At 41.4% G+C, this 14,826-nt stretch overlaps 1 protein-coding gene across 1 annotated transcript in view; it reads right to left on the reverse strand.

Moving 5' to 3' along the window:
* LOC133345732 (probable ATP-dependent DNA helicase HFM1) overlaps nucleotides 1-14,826 on the reverse strand; it is a 60,086-nt gene that overhangs the window by 32,405 nt on the left and 12,855 nt on the right. Inside the window, exons 6-11 of the mRNA XM_061556701.1 lie at nucleotides 14,588-14,736; nucleotides 11,679-11,773; nucleotides 4,515-4,648; nucleotides 3,406-3,456; nucleotides 2,806-2,883; nucleotides 956-1,047 (exon numbers count right to left, since the gene is read on the reverse strand). Coding sequence (XP_061412685.1) covers nucleotides 956-1,047; nucleotides 2,806-2,883; nucleotides 3,406-3,456; nucleotides 4,515-4,648; nucleotides 11,679-11,773; nucleotides 14,588-14,736 — 599 coding nt within the window. The remainder of the gene's footprint in view (nucleotides 1-955; nucleotides 1,048-2,805; nucleotides 2,884-3,405; nucleotides 3,457-4,514; nucleotides 4,649-11,678; nucleotides 11,774-14,587; nucleotides 14,737-14,826) is intronic.

The following is a 14,826-nucleotide window of genomic DNA, read 5'->3' on the forward strand; positions in this document are numbered from 1 at the left end:
GGACGAGAGTAGCTGAGTAGCTGGAGGCTAGGGAAGAGAGTAGCTGAGTAGCTGGAGGTAGGAAGAGAGTAGCTGAGTAGCTGTAGGCTAGGGAAGAGAGTAGCTGAGTAGCTGTAGGCTAGGGAAGAGAGTAGCTGAGTAGCTGTAGGCTAGGGAAGAGAGTAGCTGAGTAGCTGTAGGCTAGGGACGAGAGTAGTTGAGTAGCTGGAGGCTAGGGAAGAGAGTAGCTGAGTAGCTGTAGGCTAGGGACGAGAGTAACAGAGTAGCTGGAGGCTAGGGAAGAGAGTAGCTGAGTAGCTGTAGGCTAGGGACGAGAGTAAACAGAGTAGCTGTAGGCTAGGGAAGGAGAGAAATGAGAATAGAGCCGGAGGCTGTACCTGCCTAGGTTGTGTGTGTGGGACTGTCTCCCCAGTGAGTCCTGAGGACTAGTGTCATCGGAATAAAAGCGTGTGGCCTATACGACGTGTCGGTCTCATTCAAGAATACTACACATGCATGACATACAACACAGATGGAATTACAGTCCTCTCTCTTGGTCCCACGGTGCAACCAAGCAATAAAAAAATTAATCACAATTAACAGACATAAATAAACAATCAACAATCGGCGATCAACACAAGATGAATAATCAAAAAATGTAATAAACTTAAAATAGACAACAGTCAAGAATTTTTTAAAATGTAAAATATTATTTAAATAAAGTATTTAAAGAAATAAGATATTGAAACCAGTGTGGTAGTGCGATGTAGTGCAATGTGCAGTCCAGAGATCAGGATGTACGAGTGAATGTGTGTGTGGGGGATGGGGTCAGGGGGCAAAGGGGGGGTGGGTGGGCATAGGAGGAGGGGGCTCTCTGCCTCTGCTAAGTAAGGGAGATTGCGCAGTCAGCCGTGTTGACGTGAGTTGATGGTGGTGATGTGGAACAATGAGAAGCCAACCCTGTGACCTGGCTTACCAGGTCTTGAATGGCTTCCGATCCCTGTATAGTGCCAAACAGCTTGATGGTGTCAAATGCCATGTAGTAGGAAGCCATCAATCTACCGACATCTGTGCAACATAAAACCAGTTTTGTTGAAATAGCAAAACATTAAAAGAAAGGCAAAGGAGGTCCCGTGATATGTTAAAAATTAACCCGTAACAATCAAAGTTTTTCACTATAAATCCTTTATATGCGTGGCGGCTAGAGTCCTCTCGTCCTCTGGCTTGAGATGGCTGCCACCTATGGGTCAGATGATTGCCTGCCACCATTAAGCAATTGGTAATTAAATATAAAAAAAAAAATCTTAAAAAGTGTAAAATTTTGGAAAAAATTTTACACGAACATACATTGTCACGCACAACGAGTCTGTGTGCAAAATGACAGCTCGATTGGATCACGGGAAGTGGGTTAAAAAACGACCGAAAGATTTGCACGGTCCTAAGCAAGCAAGCACTCAAGCGAGCAAGTGAACTTAATATAAAGGATTTAAAAATAAACTTAAATTAAATGCCAGGGTACCGGTGGCTATACTTCATGCCTGTAATACAGGGTGGCTCGATCAAACACAAATTCTAGATTTGAAGCTTTCGTGACTGCAAGGATTCATATTCTTAGGTTTTTTCGGTAAAGTCACGTAGGTAAAAAAATGTAAAATTAATAAAATAAAATAAAAATCACGACGTTTCGGAGGCAACACAAGCTTCCATCTTCAGGTGGAACCGTCACAGCCACGACAGCCGTATCAAGTAGATGAGAGATTGCAAGAGATACCACTCTTTTTATTAAACCAACCATCATATATACGGAGTGGTAGCTCTTGCAATCTCTCATTTACTTGATACAGCTGCCGTGGCTGTGACGGTTCCACCTGAAGACAGAAGCTTGTGTTGCCTCCGAAACGCCGTGATTTTTATTTTATTTTACTTTTATTCATTTTTATCTTTTTAACCTACGCGGTGACTTTACCGAAAAAACCTAAGAATACAAACACAAATTGTAAAAACTCCCTTCCCAAGGTCGCCAATATCGCCATATGCTTGGCTTGCCAGGGTATGGCAGAAGAGCAAATTCGTGACATCCATATGCACGGATATTGAGTTACTACCCCTGGCACACGTACGTTTTTGTTCCATGCACAGACGCTCATTAACATTATAAAGGACTCTTCTCACCCTGGACACTCACTGTTTGAGCTGTTGCCATCAGGCAGACGATTCAGATCGGTCAAAACAAGGACAAACAGATTCAAACAGAGCTTTTATCCTACAGCGATCAGCACACTCAATAATGCTAATTAATTATTAAGTAATAGCGTTTACAATTGACTGTGTAATAGAGATGTGCAATGACAAAATGTGACCTTATGTGAGTATGTGGGTATACTTGGGCTGTTTTTATATATAGTATAAATTGATTATCTTTCATTTAATTTTATTTTTATTTTCTTGTTTAATTTAATTTAAATTTATGAATGATGCCCTGACTGGTGAGCATTTTAAATTTCGTTGTACTGGTGACAATGACAATAAACGATCTATATTGCATATTGCTATAATTCATGGAGTTGGAGAAACATCCCAATATAGCGGCACAGGGCGTGGGCAGTTGTTGGCAAATGCTCTCACTGCCTCCCCTGCTGGTCTGTGCGTTTCCTCCTGTGACTCCGTAGGAAGCTGTGCACGTTACAAATTCTACAGCACCTTCTGAGATTTGCACTGATGACTGGACACTATATACGAATAAAATGTGAAATGACATTATGTTTTTTCATCACAAATAGAGAAAATAAACACGTAGTAATAATAATAAGCAGAATGATGAATTACCTGTTGGCTTAATATATCCGTTCTGCATACAAATTAGCTTGTAAGTGGCCAGTGAGTTCAAACTCTCTAAGCATAGTTCTGAAATAAAGAATGCAAAATAAACATTGACGTCGTTGTGGACAATACAACCAATGAACTAAGCAGGTCATCAGCCTTCCCATATTTGTTAAAATCTAAAATATGCTCGACACATTCATAGCTAACAGAGCAGATCCCTGCCTAGTGACGTCTGGCAGGTCACTAATATTGGTTCAAGCCAGCCTGACGGCTTATACATTGAATGTCGAAACAGGTCCAGATTTTTCTTCTTGGCGCTTTCGGTAAAGTCACGTAGAAGGGAAACAATAAAATAAAAATATATAAAACAATAAAATGCTCACGACGTTTCGATCGCAACACAAGCAATCATCATCAGGTGTGAAAAACACAGCAAAAAAAAAATGGAAAAAACCGGCACTTATTTTTTTTTCTAATTTTCTTGCTGTGGTTTTCACACCTGATGATGATTGCTTGTGTTGCAATCGAAACTTCGTGAGCATTGTCTACGATCATTCCTGTAAAATTACAGTTTGATGTGAAATTGCGTTAATATCACTATACCTTGCAGAAGTTTCTTCTCAATATCCTCTTTGCTCAGACCAGCGGCAAATTCTGTATCAGTGATTCACACAGAGTGCATTTATTTGTCAGTATGCTGCCTTTTTATGCATCGCTTGAGATGTACTTAAAATGACTTTAACAGGTGAATATCTTGTCATAAATTTTGATTTAAAGCTTCTTTCCTGACTGCAGGGATTCATCTTCTTGGTTCTTTCGGTAAAGTCACGTAGAAGGGAAGTAACATTTTTTTTATATTATTATATTATATTATTATATTATATTATTATATTATTTTATTATATTATATTATAATATTATATTATTTTATTATTTTATTATATTATATTATTAAATTATATTATTATATTATTATATTATATTATTAAATCATATTATTATATTATATTATTTTATATTATTAAATTATATTATTATATTATATTATTAAATTATATTATTATATTATATTATTATATTATATTATTAAATTATATTACTATATTATTTTATTATATATACTTATTAAATTATATTATTATATTATTTTATATTATTAAATTATATTATTATATTATTTTATTATATTATTATATTATATTATTTTATTATATTATTTTATTAAATTATATTATTTTATTATATTATATTATTTAATTATATTATTATATTATTTTATTATATTGTATTCTAATTATTTTATTACTTCCCTTCTACGTGACTTTATCTTGTCATAGTCAAAACTATTTAAACACTTGATGTCAATGAACAAACTCTAAATTGTCAGAATGTTTAACATTGACCCCTTACAAATACACTCTAATTATGTCCTTTGTACTTCATAACATTCAAACATGTTATTTCCTCACAGCAATCGCGGCTGTGAAGGTTCCACCTGAAGACGGAAGCTTGTGTTGCCTCCGAAACGTCGTGATTTTTATTTTACTTTCATTAATTTTATTTTTATATTTTACCTACACGGTGACTTTACAAAAAACCTAAGAGTATACTATCACACACATTAGCGATTCAAGAGGCAACGCTATTTTTTTTTTGCATCTGTCACGCGAATATTGTACGTTTTCATTTTGAATTGCAAATGCATTTCTTACTGTAATACTTTGGGTTTTTGAGTGCCCGAACGTACAGGAATGTGGATCGGATCCAATCCAATGCCACGTTGACATCTGTGATCGTGTGCAAGACGATCTCTGCATTGAGGTGCTCTGTTAGATTCATGTGCAAACTGCAGGAGACCGAAGGTGTTGACAAATTAACGGTACATAGCAGAGGTGGGACAAAGTCATTGTTATGCAAGTCCAAGTCGAGTCTGAAGTCATCAAATTCATGACTCGAGTCTGACTCGAGTCCAAGTCACATGACTCGAGTCCACACCAGCTCAGAGGTGGGACAAAGTCATTGTTATGCAAGTCCAAGTCGAGTCTGAAGTCATCAAATTCATGACTCGAGTCTGACTCGAGTCCAAGTCACATGACTCGAGTCCACACCAGCTCAGAGGTGGGACAAAGTCATTGTTATGCAAGTCCAAGTCGAGTCTGAAGTCATCAAATTCATGACTCGAGTCTGACTCGAGTCCAAGTCACATGACTCGAGTCCACACCAGCTCAGAGGTGGGACAAAGTCATTGTTATGCAAGTCCAAGTCGAGTCTGAAGTCATCAAATTCATGACTCGAGTCTGACTCGAGTCCAAGTCACATGACTCGAGTCCACACCAGCTCAGAGGTGGGACAAAGTCATTGTTATGCAAGTCCAAGTCGAGTCTGAAGTCATCAAATTCATGACTCGAGTCTGACTCGAGTCCAAGTCACATGACTCGAGTCCACACCAGCTCAGAGGTGGGACAAAGTCATTGTTATGCAAGTCCAAGTCGAGTCTGAAGTCATCAAATTCATGACTCGAGTCTGACTCGAGTCCAAGTCACATGACTCGAGTCCACACCAGCTCAGAGGTGGGACAAAGTCATTGTTATGCAAGTCCAAGTCGAGTCTGAAGTCATCAAATTCATGACTCGAGTCTGACTCGAGTCCAAGTCACATGACTCGAGTCCACACCAGCTCAGAGGTGGGACAAAGTCATTGTTATGCAAGTCCAAGTCGAGTCTGAAGTCATCAAATTCATGACTCGAGTCTGACTCGAGTCCAAGTCACATGACTCGAGTCCACACCAGCTCAGAGGTGGGACAAAGTCATTGTTATGCAAGTCCAAGTCGAGTCTGAAGTCATCAAATTCATGACTCGAGTCTGACTCGAGTCCAAGTCACATGACTCGAGTCCACACCAGCTCAGAGGTGGGACAAAGTCATTGTTATGCAAGTCCAAGTCGAGTCTGAAGTCATCAAATTCATGACTCGAGTCTGACTCGAGTCCAAGTCACATGACTCGAGTCCACACCAGCTCAGAGGTGGGACAAAGTCATTGTTATGCAAGTCCAAGTCGAGTCTGAAGTCATCAAATTCATGACTCGAGTCTGACTCGAGTCCAAGTCACATGACTCGAGTCCACACCAGCTCAGAGGTGGGACAAAGTCATTGTTATGCAAGTCCAAGTCGAGTCTGAAGTCATCAAATTCATGACTCGAGTCTGACTCGAGTCCAAGTCACATGACTCGAGTCCACACCAGCTCAGAGGTGGGACAAAGTCATTGTTATGCAAGTCCAAGTCGAGTCTGAAGTCATCAAATTCATGACTCGAGTCTGACTCGAGTCCAAGTCACATGACTCGAGTCCACACCAGCTCAGAGGTGGGACAAAGTCATTGTTATGCAAGTCCAAGTCGAGTCTGAAGTCATCAAATTCATGACTCGAGTCTGACTCGAGTCCAAGTCACATGACTCGAGTCCACACCAGCTCAGAGGTGGGACAAAGTCATTGTTATGCAAGTCCAAGTCGAGTCTGAAGTCATCAAATTCATGACTCGAGTCTGACTCGAGTCCAAGTCACATGACTCGAGTCCACACCAGCTCAGAGGTGGGACAAAGTCATTGTTATGCAAGTCCAAGTCGAGTCTGAAGTCATCAAATTCATGACTCGAGTCTGACTCGAGTCCAAGTCACATGACTCGAGTCCACACCAGCTCAGAGGTGGGACAAAGTCATTGTTATGCAAGTCCAAGTCGAGTCTGAAGTCATCAAATTCATGACTCGAGTCTGACTCGAGTCCAAGTCACATGACTCGAGTCCACACCAGCTCAGAGGTGGGACAAAGTCATTGTTATGCAAGTCCAAGTCGAGTCTGAAGTCATCAAATTCATGACTCGAGTCTGACTCGAGTCCAAGTCACATGACTCGAGTCCACACCAGCTCAGAGGTGGGACAAAGTCATTGTTATGCAAGTCCAAGTCGAGTCTGAAGTCATCAAATTCATGACTCGAGTCTGACTCGAGTCCAAGTCACATGACTCGAGTCCACACCAGCTCAGAGGTGGGACAAAGTCATTGTTATGCAAGTCCAAGTCGAGTCTGAAGTCATCAAATTCATGACTCGAGTCTGACTCGAGTCCAAGTCACATGACTCGAGTCCACACCAGCTCAGAGGTGGGACAAAGTCATTGTTATGCAAGTCCAAGTGGAGTCTGAAGTCATCAAATTCATGACTCGAGTCTGACTCGAGTCCAAGTCACATGACTCGAGTCCACACCAGCTCAGAGGTGGGACAAAGTCATTGTTATGCAAGTCCAAGTCGAGTCTGAAGTCATCAAATTCATGACTCGAGTCTGACTCGAGTCCAAGTCACATGACTCGAGTCCACACCAGCTCAGAGGTGGGACAAAGTCATTGTTATGCAAGTCCAAGTCGAGTCTGAAGTCATCAAATTCATGACTCGAGTCTGACTCGAGTCCAAGTCACATGACTCGAGTCCACACCAGCTCAGAGGTGGGACAAAGTCATTGTTATGCAAGTCCAAGTCGAGTCTGAAGTCATCAAATTCATGACTCGAGTCTGACTCGAGTCCAAGTCACATGACTCGAGTCCACACCAGCTCAGAGGTGGGACAAAGTCATTGTTATGCAAGTCCAAGTGGAGTCTGAAGTCATCAAATTCATGACTCGAGTCTGACTCGAGTCCAAGTCACATGACTCGAGTCCACACCAGCTCAGAGGTGGGACAAAGTCATTGTTATGCAAGTCCAAGTCGAGTCTGAAGTCATCAAATTCATGACTCGAGTCTGACTCGAGTCCAAGTCACATGACTCGAGTCCACACCAGCTCAGAGGTGGGACAAAGTCATTGTTATGCAAGTCCAAGTCGAGTCTGAAGTCATCAAATTCATGACTCGAGTCTGACTCGAGTCCAAGTCACATGACTCGAGTCCACACCAGCTCAGAGGTGGGACAAAGTCATTGTTATGCAAGTCCAAGTCGAGTCTGAAGTCATCAAATTCATGACTCGAGTCTGACTCGAGTCCAAGTCACATGACTCGAGTCCACACCAGCTCAGAGGTGGGACAAAGTCATTGTTATGCAAGTCCAAGTCGAGTCTGAAGTCATCAAATTCATGACTCGAGTCTGACTCGAGTCCAAGTCACATGACTCGAGTCCACACCAGCTCAGAGGTGGGACAAAGTCATTGTTATGCAAGTCCAAGTCGAGTCTGAAGTCATCAAATTCATGACTCGAGTCTGACTCGAGTCCAAGTCACATGACTCGAGTCCACACCAGCTCAGAGTTGGGACAAAGTCATTGTTATGCAAGTCCAAGTCGAGTCTGAAGTCATCAAATTCATGACTCGAGTCTGACTCGAGTCCAAGTCACATGACTCGAGTCCACACCAGCTCAGAGGTGGGACAAAGTCATTGTTATGCAAGTCCAAGTCGAGTCTGAAGTCATCAAATTCATGACTCGAGTCTGACTCGAGTCCAAGTCACATGACTCGAGTCCACACCAGCTCAGAGGTGGGACAAAGTCATTGTTATGCAAGTCCAAGTCGAGTCTGAAGTCATCAAATTCATGACTCGAGTCTGACTCGAGTCCAAGTCACATGACTCGAGTCCACACCAGCTCAGAGGTGGGACAAAGTCATTGTTATGCAAGTCCAAGTCGAGTCTGAAGTCATCAAATTCATGACTCGAGTCTGACTCGAGTCCAAGTCACATGACTCGAGTCCACACCAGCTCAGAGGTGGGACAAAGTCATTGTTATGCAAGTCCAAGTCGAGTCTGAAGTCATCAAATTCATGACTCGAGTCTGACTCGAGTCCAAGTCACATGACTCGAGTCCACACCAGCTCAGAGGTGGGACAAAGTCATTGTTATGCAAGTCCAAGTCGAGTCTGAAGTCATCAAATTCATGACTCGAGTCTGACTCGAGTCCAAGTCACATGACTCGAGTCCACACCAGCTCAGAGGTGGGACAAAGTCATTGTTATGCAAGTCCAAGTCGAGTCTGAAGTCATCAAATTCATGACTCGAGTCTGACTCGAGTCCAAGTCACATGACTCGAGTCCACACCAGCTCAGAGGTGGGACAAAGTCATTGTTATGCAAGTCCAAGTCGAGTCTGAAGTCATCAAATTCATGACTCGAGTCTGACTCGAGTCCAAGTCACATGACTCGAGTCCACACCAGCTCAGAGGTGGGACAAAGTCATTGTTATGCAAGTCCAAGTCGAGTCTGAAGTCATCAAATTCATGACTCGAGTCTGACTCGAGTCCAAGTCACATGACTCGAGTCCACACCAGCTCAGAGGTGGGACAAAGTCATTGTTATGCAAGTCCAAGTCGAGTCTGAAGTCATCAAATTCATGACTCGAGTCTGACTCGAGTCCAAGTCACATGACTCGAGTCCACACCAGCTCAGAGGTGGGACAAAGTCATTGTTATGCAAGTCCAAATCGAGTCTGAAGTCATCAAATTCATGACTCGAGTCTGACTCGAGTCCAAGTCACATGACTCGAGTCCACACCAGCTCAGAGGTGGGACAAAGTCATTGTTATGCAAGTCCAAGTGGAGTCTGAAGTCATCAAATTCATGACTCGAGTCTGACTCGAGTCCAAGTCACATGACTCGAGTCCACACCTCTGGTACGTAGTGGTGGTGGTTTTGCTGCTGCAGCTTCTTACTATTAAAATTACTTCCCTTTATGACTGCTAACCGTACTCCCCCCCTTTGTTGCTGCTAATCCTACATAATGCACGGGCATGATATGACTTTGAGACCCCCCCCCCCCCCCACCTCCTACACATTCCACAAGTAGTGACTAATCCCATATCTGCATTTTTCCATAAATATGCAAAATTCCTCTGTTGATATGCAAATTCCTTTGTCAAGGCGCCCTCCTACTCTAACCCAGCTTAAATATACGCTGCCAAGCTTGGTGGTGTTTCATTCAGACGCTGTCTTTCCGACAGCCCTGTTCTTCACCTGAGGACGGCTGCTTGCGTTGTGGCCGAAACGTCGTGAGAATTGTATGTTATTATGTTTGATTTTTATTATTTTATTATTTCCCTTCTACGTGACTTTACCGAAAGAACCAAGAAGATGACTCCCTGCAGTCACGAAAGCTTTAAATCAAAACATGTACATGTGTATGCCCAATGTATACATGTAACAACAATACTGTCAATCTTAATTTTGAAGCTTTCGTGACTGCATCAATTATTCTTTGGTTCTTTCGGTAAAGTCACGTGTAAAGATAAAATAATAATTCTAGATTTGAAGCTTTCGTGACTGCAATGATTCATATTCTTAGGTTTTTTCGGTAAAGTCACCGTGTAGGTAAAAACATTTAAAAGTAAAATAAAATAAAAATTCACGACGTTTCGGAGGCAACACAAGCTTCCGTCTTCAGGAGGTACCGTCACAGCCACGACAGCTGTATCAAGTAAATGAGAGACTGCAGAAGCTACCACTGCGTTTATATAATGGCTGGAGAGGGGGGAAGGGCCGCATACTTTGTATTAATATGGTAAGGTGAGGCTTGAGACCAAGACTAGACTGCATATCAAAGGCTATTTTATTTTACTTTTTAATGTTTTTACCTACGTGACTTTACCGAAAAAACCTAAGAATATAAAATAATAAATTAAATAATAGCACACGACGTTTTGACTGCAACACAAGCAATCATCATAATCAGGTATAAATGAAATAGCAACAAAAAAATCTAACCAGAAAACTGTAGACAGACATATAAGCAGACAGACATCACAGAGATACACAGAGAGAGAGCAACACAGAGACACACACAGAGAGAGACACACAACATAGACACACAGACAGACATATAAGCAGACAGACATCACAGAGATACACACAGAGAGAGCAACACAGAGACACACACAGAGAGAGACACACAACATAGACACACAGACAGACATATAAGCAGACAGACATCACAGAGATACACAGAGAGAGAGCAACACAGAGACACACACAGAGAGAGACACACAACATAGACACACAGACAGACATATAAGCAGACAGACATCACAGAGATACCCAGAGAGAGAGCAACACAGAGACACACACAGAGAGAGACACACAACATAGACACACAGACAGACATATAAGCAGACAGACATCACAGAGATACACAGAGAGAGAGAGCAACACAGAGACACACACAGAGAGAGACACACAACATAGACACACAGACAGACATATAAGCAGACAGACATCACAGAGATACACAGAGAGAGAGCAACACAGAGACACACACAGAGAGAGACACACAACATAGACACACAGACAGACATATAAGCAGACAGACATCACAGAGATACACAGAGAGAGAGAGTAACACAGGTACAGAGAAACGTCGTATGATGCTATTATTTAATTTATTATTTAATCTTTATACGTGACTTTACCGAAAGAACCAAAGAAGAACAATATTGTCAATTGGTTTTTTACCCTTCTATCTGGCAACAAAACTGACACCTTTTTGCAAGGAGTCATGTTTGCATAGACCGCAATACCTGCAGTCATAATACAAACAAAAGAACATAACTCTGATACTCTGATGGTGCATTGTCCTTGAGTTGTGCGCCTTTTGGCGTCATCTGGTCCAACCCATATGAGACTAGGCTCGAAGGAAAGCTGTCTCGGGTGTGGACCAATCAACTTCAAGGACAGTGCATACATTATCAGAGTTATGTTTTTTGTTTGTATTACGACTGCAGGTATTGCGGTCTATGCAAACATGACTCCTTGCAAAAAGGTGTCAGTTTTGTTGCCAGATAGAAGGGTAAAGAACCAATTATCATATTTTTACTGGCAAATGAGGTCCCCATAGTGTAGAACAATATTGTCGTTACTGTCCTACCTGCTTTCTAGTTTCTGGGTCCCACTGAGCATTTGTTCATATTTTTCTTTCAATTCGTTTCTTGTCAGTATCACGGCAGTGGCTGAAACATCAAACTGTGAACGATACAACGCATGTCACTTTACATAAACATTGATAATTAGCCGTACTAATCATTAGATAAGTTCAGGAAGATCTTTAATGAGTCTCAGGAAATTCAGATGGATCCTGCATTGAAATATTGGCATGGTTTATTTGAACGTAGAAGGGAAATAATAAAATAATAAAAATTAAACATTATAAAATATAATTTGTATTTTGTGTTTCCTCCCAAACACAAAACATGTTCAAATACATTTCGATTTAAATTTTGATTAAAGCTTTCGTGACTGCAGGGATTAATCTTCTTGGTTCTTTCGGTAAAGTCACGTAGAAAGGGAAATAATAAAATAATAAAAATAAAACATTATAAAATACAAAATTGTATTCTATTAGGTTTTATTTTATTATTTTATTATAAAGTACAAAATAGTATTTAATTGTGTTTTATTTTTATTATTTTATTACTTCCCTTCTACGTGACTTTACCGAAAGAACCAATCAGATGAATCCCTGCAGTCACGAAAGTTTTAAATCGAAATTTATTTGAACATGTTTCGTGTTTGGGAGGAAACACTAATTCCTGGGGAAAACACACAGGTTCACACAAATGTGTTCACAACCAACTTTCTGTACTGCCATCTCGAGTGTGCATGACACGCACGAGCGCTCCCCACTTCCAGCATGACGACACACGTCCATGATCTATCACTGCGCTTGTCATCCTATTGGTTATTAACTTTTTACCATTCTCCTAACAAAAGCACATTTACGTGTCTTAACAACTGGTGGACATGGAATGACACGTTCATAACTAAGCAAGAAAAGTGTAACAGTGCATCCTGCAGAACCAGCCATGTGACTCAGAGGTAGAGCAGCCGTCTTGCAATCGTCTGTGAGTTCAACTCATGGCTAGAGGTTGACTCAGCCCATCATCCCTCTTTGGTCGATAAAATGACACATTCATAACTAAGCAAGTGTAACAGTGCATCCTGCAGAACCAGCCATGTGACTCAGAGGTAGAGCAGCCGTCTTGCAATCGTCTGTGCGTTCAACTCATGGCTAGAGGTTGACTCAGCCCATCATCCCTCTTTGGTCGATAAAATGACACATTCATAACTAAGCAAGTGTAACAGTGCATCCTGCAGAACCAGCCATGTGACTCAGAGGTAGAGCAGCCGTCTTGCAATCGTCTGTGCGTTCAACTCATGGCTAGAGGTTGACTCAGCCCATCATCCCTCTTTGGTCGATAAAATGACACATTCATAACTAAGCAAGTGTAACAGTGCATCCTGCAGAACCAGCCATGTGACTCAGAGGTAGAGCAGCCGTCTTGCAATCGTCTGTGCGTTCAACTCATGGCTAGAGGTTGACTCAGCCCATCATCCCTCTTTGGTCGATAAAATGACACATTCATAACTAAGCAAGTGTAACAGTGCATCCTGCAGAACCAGCCATGTGACTCAGAGGTAGAGCAGCCGTCTTGCAATCGTCTGTGCGTTCAACTCATGGCTAGAGGTTGACTCAGCCCATCATCCCTCTTTGGTCGATAAAATGACACATTCATAACTAAGCAAGTGTAACAGTTCATCCTGCAGAACCAGCCATGTGACTCAGAGGTAGAGCGGCCGTCTTGCAATCGTCTGTGCGTTCAACTCATGGCTAGAGGTTGACTCAGCCCATCATCCCTCTTTGGTCGATAAAATAGGTATCACTTCGTGAAAAAGTCTACATTGGTTGTTCTTTGGAAAGACTCTCCCATTCCATTGGAATCGAGGAGGTCCACCCCTGGCCGAGGGCTGTAAGTAGGAGATGAGCATCACATCAATAAGCAAGAAATCTTGACCTCTTCAAAATAGATGCTGCATTGTCCACATGATGGGTTTCAAGAGATGGGATCCAATAAACCAGAATACATTTGTGCACAATGCATTTAAGTTTTAGAACGGATACAGTAAAACTTTGGACTGCGAGTAATTTGATCTGCGAGTGTTTTGCAAGACGAGCAAAATTTTTAAAATAAATATTAATTTGATGAACGAGCGAGGTCTTGCAATACGAGCAGTGCGTGTGTACGCTTTGTCTGCCGAGCGTCACGCGATCACAACTGATACTATAAGAGTGTCTTCTTGGTTCTTTCGGTAAAGTCACGTAGAAGAGAAATAATAAAATAATAAAAATAAAACATAATAAAATACTAAAAATAAAACATAATAAAATAATTCTCACGACGTTTCGGCCACAACGCAAGCAGCCGTCCTCAGGTGAAGAACAGGTCTGTCGATTAGACAGAGTCTGAATGACACGTCCTCGGCTTGGAGCGTCTATTTAAGCTGGGAATTATTTTGTCAAGGCGCTCTTCCTCCTCCCTCCCAGCTTAAATAGACGCTCCAAGCCTAGGACGTGTCATTCAGACTCTGTCTCATCGACAGACCTGTTCTTCGCCTGAGGACGGCTGCTTGCGTTGTGGCCGAAACGTCGTGAGAATTATTTAATTGTGTTTTATTTTTATTATTTTATTATTTCCCTTCTACGTGACTTTACCGAAAGAACCAAGAAGATGAATCCCTGCAGTCACGAAAGCTTTACATCGAAATATAATATTATATGATCATATTAATTTATCATTTTATTATAATATTTTATTATATTATTATATTATTTCATTATGTTGTATTTTTATTACTTTATTACTTCCCTTAACTATACGAGTGCTCTAGATTACAAACACATTTACGGTACGAATTATGTTCGCAATCCAAAGTTTTACCGTACTTAGTTCAGAAAAGTAAGGATGCATAAACCAACATATACAGAAGATGTGCATCTACCTGCGGTCTTCCTGCCCTGCCAATCATCTGTAGAATATCTGTGTCCCTATATTCTTGCAGCATGCCTCCCCCGGTGTAGTGCATCGTCGATTTGACGATGACCAGGTGTGCAGGAAGGTTGACACCCATAGCCAGTGTACTTGTGGAGACTGCAGAGAAATCAAACAAACACAGTTTGATTTAAAGCTTCTTTCGTGACTGCAGGGATTCGTCTTCTTGGTTCTTTCGGTGAAGTCACG

Source organism: Lethenteron reissneri, chromosome 23, assembly GCF_015708825.2.
Source record: "Lethenteron reissneri isolate LAM-NWPU_2019-01 chromosome 23, ASM1570882v1, whole genome shotgun sequence".
NCBI classification, from domain to species: domain Eukaryota; kingdom Metazoa; phylum Chordata; class Hyperoartia; order Petromyzontiformes; family Petromyzontidae; genus Lethenteron; species Lethenteron reissneri.